This window comes from Aplysia californica, unplaced genomic scaffold (assembly GCF_000002075.1).
Source record: "Aplysia californica isolate F4 #8 unplaced genomic scaffold, AplCal3.0 scaffold00596, whole genome shotgun sequence".
Taxonomy (NCBI): domain Eukaryota; kingdom Metazoa; phylum Mollusca; class Gastropoda; order Aplysiida; family Aplysiidae; genus Aplysia; species Aplysia californica.
Genome location: NW_004797866.1, coordinates 124502 through 133947, shown reverse-complemented (window position 1 = coordinate 133947; position 9446 = coordinate 124502). Strand labels below are relative to the sequence as shown.

Sequence of the window (9446 nt, the reverse complement as noted above, 5' to 3'; positions counted from 1 at the left end):
AGTAGATCCGGTCATTGAGTAGATCCGGTCATTGAGTAGATCCGGTCATTGAGTAGATCCGGTCATTGAGTAGATCCGGTCGCAGTCAGCTTTTTCTGTCTGTTTTCTTTTTGCTCCCCTCCATAAATCTCAGCCGTCATTTGCGTGTGCGCCTGGAGAAAGGTACCAAAAGTCGCCCCAGACCCTTCGAGCTACAGGCTGATCATGACAAAAATTCCTTTTTTTAAACCAAAATGTGTTTCCATAAAAAAAATGATAGATACACCATTTTTTTACAATGTGCTGAAAGGGTTTTTATTGATTTGACTTCTAAATATTTTATTTGGAATTATTTTGAGGGCAGGGCAAAATAAAAACAAATAATGGAAACTGCTTTTAAAAGGTGTTAAAATCTATTGTTGAAGCACGTTTTCTCATCCCTGCTATGTTTCACCATTGAATTCCATTCCTGATATTGATGTCAACTGAATGCCAAATTGGACCTGAGTTTTCTATGAATAAATATATTTTGAAAATAGTTTTTTTTTCAGTTTGTATGAGTTCTCACGTTTGTTAAATTTAAAAGCTCATTTTCTCAAAATTCTATCTTTGTACCCTACCTCGCAAAATGTGCAATATCTCAAGGACTACTTGAGATATCTAAAAAATTCAAAAACCCCTGTGTTCAACATTGAATTTCCTATAAGGTACAACCCTTAACTCAAAATGGTCAAAATCTGACTTTTGGAACCGCTCTTTGGGCACACACACACATTTAGTAATAGTAGTATAGCAGTAGTAGATTCATCAACCTCGGGCATAGACAAGCCAGAACTAAATATGACAAGAGAACATGTCACTACATTGATACACGGCCTGGTGTTAAATGCTTGTATCGCGGATAGTTTGCAAGGGTGCCAAGGAGAAGAACATGCATAGGTTTTTTCATCTTCCATTAAATATACTCACATCTGAACAGGGAAGTTGAGATTACCCTCCAAAAATAATAATGTCAACATTTGTCACCAACACAGCGTTACAACCTGACGTCTCCAACGATAAAGTTCTAAATCTAAAACACCCATCATGGACTTTCCCTGTGGCTTGTTGTCTGGGTGCAGCTAAACGTAAGGCCATATCTGATAAATTTATTGGACTTGAAGTTAAAAGTCAAATACTTCACAAAGCCTTTTATCCAACAATGACAACAAAGGATGATGCCCGCATCTGCCATGAGTAATACAATAATAGGTAGAAAGAACATTCTTCACAAAATTTTAGCCATTCTAGAAGATAAAGGCAAAGTATTTACGTTTTTTTTTTAAGTGTTCAACCCTTTTTGGGCAACACATAGTCAGATACTGACTATAGAATCAGAACATAAGAAGTGCAAGGACCATAGATTCCCACAGCTGCCAATTTACCCAAATCAAAACGATAGACTCGACCACACAGTGGCTCAGGATTGAGACCTTCTTCTAAACCTTTCACACACACTTTTCTGCATTCGATGAATTCCGACTATTCAGAATAGACCTGCAGCAAGAGTACTCTCCCTTTGACTCATGTGCTTTGTCTTCATCATTATTCCCAAATCCGAACTAGAAAGTTCATAATTTTTTCTGAACACTATCCACCCACACAGCGCACTGAGCGCGCAACACTTCTCCCCACGGACCAGGACACAGATGCGGTACATGCTACGTATATATCACACCATTGCCGATCGGCATCCCGCGGGGGCCACGTGTTAAGCATTGACAAGTCCTGAGAAGCAATACTAGACGAAGAAAAATACCTCTTTTCCAATAAGAAAACATACTTCCATACTGAGACCCTCAAAAGCATATGTGAGGCAGCGTGGTGGAATCAGGCTCTCGTCAATTTTTGGGCTTGTAGAGTTATTAGTACCATCTTATAGCTTGTTCACTTGTCTTTATTTAAATTTAAAAAATATCCATTTATCTTGAATACAAGTCGAGATATTTGCGAATGAAAGAGGTGGGGTTACCTGTTTTCAGAGGTAAAATTAGTGAGAAAATGGCCGCCAAAGATTAGTTATTTCCTTAGCTTCAGAGTCGGTGGTAACAGAAAATTTACATTTTTTGTGCTTTTAATCAACGTTTTTCAGAAAAATCTACACAGAAATGAGTTCTTTAATGGGCATGAAAGGTGTAGAGCCCAAAAACATAAATTTGATAAAAATTCACAAACCTGTGGAAAAATGCAAGTTTCTTCACTTTGATTATTTTGACGAGAGCCTGATCCCACCACGCTACCTCACATATTAAACACGTTTTTTCATCATTAATGCACTGGTTGGTAGCTTTTTTTTTCTTTTCAGAAGATAAACTTCGTTTCCCGCAGTGACCTTGAAGGAGAAGAGACAATTACCGTCTTTCTGCGCGTCCTTGCTCGAGTCCTGGCCCGAGGACACCGAGGGTCTGGGGTGGGACGGGGCAGTGATACGTTTTGGCTTAGTCAGCTGTTTCTCCGGGGCTGTCCGTGGGCGTTCTTTCTCCGACCTGGAGGAGCAGGAATATTATCCATAGTTCATGTTGCATGATTATAATAAAAGTAATAGTAATAATAACAGTAATAATAATAATAATAATAATATTAATAATAACAATAATAATAATAATAATAGTAACAATAATAATAATAGTAACAATAATAATAATAATAACAATAATAATAATAATAGTAACAATAATAATAATAATAATAATAATAATAGTAACAACAATAACAATAATAATAATAGTAACAATAATAATAATAATAATAATAATAATAAATATAATTACAACAGTAAGATTATTAATAATAATAATAATAATAATAATAATAATAGTAATAACAATAAGATTAATAATAATTGTAATGTATGACTGATGTTATGAAAAGTAAAAAATGGGAATGAATTATTTTGCGAACGTTGAAATAACGATTCTTTAATATCACAATTATTTCCCGTTCTTAATACGTCATATTTTGTCTCGTTTTGAATTCACACGAGATTTCAGTGTAAAATAAACAACAATCAATTGAGTTGACCGGCAGGAAGGCAATGGAGCGGCTGTGTGTTTTCGTCTTCTTCTCAAGTATTAATTTTTTTTGTAATGTGAGGCCATATGCAACCGTCACAATAATAATAATAATAATAATAATAGTAACAATAACAATAATAACAACAATTTTAAAAATAATACAAATAATAACAACAACAATAATTATCTATTATCTATTTGTGGTGGCCCAATTTTGCTATTCAAAAGGCTTTTTAATGGCTGCATCGATCGACATGCGGTTTTCGACCAAAAGATTCTTTAAAATATTCTCCAGATCATGACGCCCTTGGTTTTTTCAGTTTTGAGACAGTTTTGCTACAAAAAGCTAAATTTCTTTATTTTGCCGATCGCTTTTGTAGGCCGACGCTTCAGTCTCTGTAATTTTAGAAAATCCAGAAGTGATATTTCGCGAGACGCATTTTGTTTTGAGAGTATAGATTATAGATCTAGACCTTCTAATTGTTTGCATCTCTCAAGAGTTATTGCCCCATTCCAGTAGAGTGTAAATATAGTAGGCCAATGACTTTTAGTTGATATTAAAGGACCGATCATTCCTTTCATCGAAACGGGGCCCAGCTAGTTACATTATAAAGTGTACATCCAAGCTCTACAGCATTGTCTATATGATTTACAACTATTATTGCCCGAGAATTCAGGATGTACGATTTTACACTAATTTCCTCATCCTACTAGATGCAACAGATAATTTTCAAAACTTGGCCTGGGAGAAAAGGTAAAGGAGGCAGAACGAGGTTGGAAAAAAGATGCAGACATTAAGAAATATACATGTACATCTTGTTCCCTTTCGTCAGACTGCGTTTAAAAAATTCTAGCTCACTGAAGAATTTCCCTATGCCCACAAAACTTTGCATGGCACTTCTGCAGGCCAGCAACCAAACAAAATTATTTTTTTTAATCTTAAGGAAGTAATTAAAAAGTTCTATATCAAAAAACCACTCTTTGGATGCATACACAGGATCACTAAAATAAATGACTTACAGTAACCTTGCCTACAATTGCTCATTTTGAGACAGCGACACCACCCTGCCCTCACATTTCAGTGTAAGCTTGTAGATTTCATCCCCCGGCTGTCTAGACGTTTCCACGTGCTCCACGAGAGTCTAAAAAAATACTCACCCTGTCTTTTGAATCGTGTTCCTAAGCGAACATTAAAGAGTGGTGTTGAGGAAAATGTGTCAACTTTTAAAAGCTTTAGTTGTATGCTGTAAATCAACTATTATTTGTGGGGCTCTCGTGGCCTAGAGGTTAAGGTGTTCGCCTCTCATCCAAAGGTCCCGGGTTCGATTCCGGGTAGCGACCGAAAATTTTTCTTCTCTAAAATTGTCTCCTTTCACCTCTTTTCCTACTCTCTAGCAATGTTCTGTTGTCTGCTTTCGTCTCCTCTTTCTGCCCCCACCCCCTCACCTCCTTTGCCCCCTTCTCTGGGCTCCTGATTCTTTCTACAGCCTTTTCTACTGCTACTCATTGGCTTTTTCTTACTGCTGTCTTTCAGCCACACCCCTGATCTTCTGGTAGGAAAGATCTACACCTAGCCTTCTCGGACAAGGGCGAAAAATCTCGGAGGTCCCGTGTGCAAGTTGTGCACGTTAAAAGATCCCTTGGTGGTCTAAAATCGATAAGAGTAGGCTTCGGCCGCATGACAGCATGTTGACGTGTGATATTCCGTCCTACAGAGAGCACACACACACACACACAGAGACACACACACACACAGAGAAACACACACACACACACACACAGAGAAACACACACACACACATACACACACATGTTGACTCACACACACACACACACACACACACACACACACACACGTACTCACCGACTGGTGTCCGTTCTGCTGGTAGACACCTGCGTCTGACCGTGCCCCTGCAGAGGTTTGAGAGCCCTGGAGATGAGAAAACCAAAATGTCTCCTCAGAGGTCCGCTGTGTCCAGGACAGCAGTAGGACCAGGCTGACTCTCTCAAAGACGGACTGACAAACACTCTCACATGTACACACTGACAGCAGTAGGACCAGGCTGACTCTCTCAAACACGGACTGACAAATACTCTCCCATGTACACACTAACAAATACTCTCCCATGTACACACTGACAAATACTCTCCCATGTACACACTGACAAATACTCTCCCATGTACACACTAACAATTACTCTCTCATGTACACACTGACAAGTACTCTCACAAACACGGAGTGACAAATACTCTCCCATGTACATACTGACAAATACTTGTTTGTATTTGTAAGGTTTTATGGCGCTTGCAGCTGCATAAGGTCATATGATCGCCATGGGGTGGATGTCAATAGAAAAGTCCAAACGGGAATTAGGCGTACTTTGCTCCCCTCTCTAGCTTCAACAGCACAAAGTCTGCTTCGACTATCAAGGCACCCCGGAAATAGAAGTTCACAGGAGAGTGACAAACATACAAAAGAAATCGTGGTGGTAGGTGGGTGGTGGGTGGGTGTGTAGACCTACCTTATGTCCTGGTGGTTCTGACAGCGTGGGCTACTGGTGGCGGGAGGGGCGGTGGTGGGTCGTGAGCTGGACACGCTCAGCATGGCAGAAGCTTCCGCCTCTCTGGACAAGACACAAATAATACCACAGGTTAACGTAGACTTACGTTGTCTCTCCTCAGCTGTCACTGAGGTCATGTATTCAGTTAAATTTTGTTAAATCTAAATTTTGACCAACACACAAGCCAAAAATTAGGTGGTTCAAACAAACACATTTAAATACACTGGGTTTTTTTTTTAAAGGTGCACTGTTCTTCACTGTTTTTAAAATACTTAATGCTGCTGGTCATACTTTCTAAAATAAATACAACATTCAAATATAGTTTTTTTTTTAAAACATTGTTCAAAAATTTCCAAACCATATAAATTGTACTACAAGCTGTCTGCCTGACACAATAACTAGGATAAACAGAATGAAAATACAGCATTCGGCAAGAGATTCAACTTTGTCTGAATTGTGAAGCAACTTGACCAATGCTTGTCAGTGCTCACTTTTACCACATTGAAGAGGGTAACATTTTCACAACACACACCTTCATGTATTTCCAAGTGGGGTATAAAATAAGACCTGTCACTATCCGGGTGATTCCCACCCTCCACCAAAGAGACCAACCCCACTAGGAGGGGTGACATTATCCATGTGGTAACCCCATTGCAGACACTGTGACTACCACGACGAGACCGTTGAACATCTTCTCCTTCACTGCCCAAACCTGGCAGTTTTTCGACGCAGGCTCCTACACACACCTACAGACTTTCAAAGACTGCTCTACTCTGGCGCTGACCAGATGACAAGGACATGTGGTTACTTGAGGGAGGCATTGCGCTGCCAAGAGCGAAATGCTCGCAGCTAAAGGGATTTGAAAACAACAGCAATAACAACAGCAATAACAACAACAACATCCATGTTGGCAAGCACTGAGCTAAACATACAAACCTTGCTTTTCTCTTCCGTTCTAGAGCCTTCAGAGTTGCCTGACTGATCCTGGGCCCAGAGCCTCTGACACTGTCCTTGGACTGAGAACATAAAACATATCACAGATTCCCACACTGTCCTTGGACTGAGAACATAAAACATATCACAGATTCCCACACTGTCCTTGGACTGAGAACATAAAACATATCACAGATTCCCACACTGTCCTTGGACTGAGAACATAAAACATAAAACATAAAACATAAAACATAAAACAGATTCTCACTTTTCTTGGACTGAGAACATAAAACATAACACAGATTGTCAATTCGTGCTTGGTGTTGGACCTTGGTAGAGTTTGTATGAACATCTACCAAACTTAATTTGTTTGTTGTTTGAATACAGTCAAAATTGTCCAAGACTGCCAACCATTGTCAAAGAGAAAACCGGTTGTTTTAGACAGGTGGACATCTTGGACAGTGTAATTTTATATAAAAACAAAAGCAAGGGGAAATGTGAGAAATGGTCGTTTGTACAGGTGACTGTTTTGGACAGGTGGCCGTAAGGGCTGGTTCCACTACTATATATGTTTTACGGAACTATCGACATAATTTGGCCATATACAACCTAAAGAGATTTTTGTTACAAATCAAACTTTTAGCACCTGTATAAACATACTGTGCAAAGGATAATGAGCATCTAGAAAATGTTTTTCATACACTCAATAGAATTGCATATCCACATAAGGTTGCTTTTAAGGACAAGCAGGCTAACCCAGATATCCGGGGCATTGCCCTACCTAAAACAAAAAGTTTGGTTTCATCGGTGTGTCTATTTGATTGGTTATATAAAAAACAACTTTTAAAAATTAATTTCATTAAGATTGGCTGGCAAAAATTGCAAAATCAAGTCCCACAGGAAAGAAACCTGGTATAGAGTAACATGTGAGGGTGATGAGCCTTGTTGAAAGCACAATCCACAGACAGCTTATTAAAATCTGAGGCATGCTGACAAAATGAGTTACTTCTAGAAATCCACAAGCGAAGATATCGGCCAAAAATTTACACAAGGGTAAAATTTGCAGATTTTCAATTGATACCATATTTAAGTTTAACATTCTCTTTATTATTTCATACTTTTATATTATAAAAACTTAACCTATAAGCGGGATGCATCTTTTTCCATAGGGCTAAAATCCGAGAAGTTTCTCATTTTGTTAGCACGCTTCACAATTGAAAATCAAACTTCATGAATTCCCAGCCCCACTATCCGCCCCAGCCACTCACAATCCGGACTCTCTTCTCCTGCTCCTTGGCCCGCGTCTGCTCGATGAGAGCCATCCGCTCCGAGGTCGGGATCTCGAAGAAAATCTCGTGGAGGTCGAGGAGAGCCGCTTGGAGCTGAGGAAAAGGACAAAGATAAAAGATATGCTGATGTTAGGACACACTGTGGCTCTGAGAGATATGTGAGGCATCGTGGTGAAATCAGGCGCTCGTCAAAACAATGAAATCGAAGATATTGGCATTTTTCCTGCAGTTTGACAAATTTTTTATAATTTTTGTTTTTTTGGCTCAACACGTTATATGTCTATTTTTTAAAAAATTCCTGCCTGAATTTTACTGAAAAACATTGATTAAAGAAATTAAAAATGAGCGAGAAAGTTCAAGCTTTGGAAATCATCAAACTTTGGTGGCCACTTTCTCCCTAATTTTACCTCTGTAACCAGATGACAAGGACATGTGGTTACTTGAGGGAGGCATAGCGCTGCCAAGAGCGAAATGCTCGCAGCTAAAGGGATTTGAAAACAACAACAACATAGCTCTGTACCCAGGAGACCCCGACTTCCTTCTCTAGCAAATATCTCGACTTCTATTCCAGATAAATGGAATTTTTTTTCATTAAATGTAAGGCAAATGAACATGCTTTAAGATGATACCAATAACCCTATGTGCCCAAAAATTGACAAGCGTCTGATTCTACAGTGTCATGACACATGTTATTTCCACAACATTTGAGGGACATGAAGTTGACAGCAAAACTCAAAATTCATTTTTTAAAACATGTTCCGTGAAATGCCATCTAGATTGTTAGTCTTTCTTATTTATAGTACTCTTTAGTTTAGTTTTAGTAAGAGTTTTACGGCACTTGCGCAACACTATAAGATCATATAAGTGCCGAAGATAAGAGGTGTTACAAGCGAGTAACAAACACAAAAAAGGAGGAGAGATCAGGACGATAGATGTTCGATAGGAAAGAGGGAGCAAACCACACCAGAGCACCCACCAAGCACCCACAGTAAAGCACTCTTATGTTCGTAATGTGATGTGAATATCATTACTGACCGTGTTGTGATAGTACATGTATGAATGTCTGCTTGTTAATCTAATGTCGTTACTCTACACAGTGTAGCCTATATGTTCATGCACATGCATTTTGTGTAAAGATGAAGGTATTACAAAGAGCTAGAGCTGTATTGTTAGCCAATAGACGAAATAGAAATGATAATTATCAGTGGTTTGCAAAATTCAAAGATGGTCTTTGACTGCAGGGCACAAGCCCCAGGTTTGAAGTAAAAACTGTAAAACAACAATGGAAATAAAAACCTGCATGCCATTTAGCAAATTAAGAAACTGTGATGAACAAGGGTCACCAAAAAAAATAAAACAAAATGATATTTGAAATGTGGAAAAGCTACAACAGTCAGGTGTAAAATCCCTGTCCCCACCTGTGCGACGAGACGCTCTAGCAAAGTCCTGTCCTGCGACGTAAACACGCCTTTCTTGATGGGCGTCTCTGTCTGGAAGTCAAAGGCAAACGTCCGGGTGTCCTGACAAATACACACACACAAACAAAGGTTAGATGGATGGATGGATGGATGGATGGATGGATGGATGGATGGATGGATGGATGGGTGGGTGGGTGGGTGGTTGGGTGGGTG

At 39.1% G+C, this 9446-nt stretch overlaps 1 protein-coding gene across 1 annotated transcript in view; it reads right to left on the bottom strand.

Moving 5' to 3' along the window:
• Positions 1 to 9446, bottom strand: part of LOC101861314 — a gene marked incomplete in the record, with an annotated part of 24592 nt that overhangs the window by 1037 nt on the left and 14109 nt on the right. The window contains 6 exon segments of the mRNA XM_035972158.1: positions 2374 to 2504; positions 4897 to 5001; positions 5555 to 5656; positions 6530 to 6609; positions 7795 to 7908; positions 9234 to 9335. Of these exon segments, the coding sequence (XP_035828051.1) occupies positions 2374 to 2504; positions 4897 to 5001; positions 5555 to 5656; positions 6530 to 6609; positions 7795 to 7908; positions 9234 to 9335 (634 nt within the window).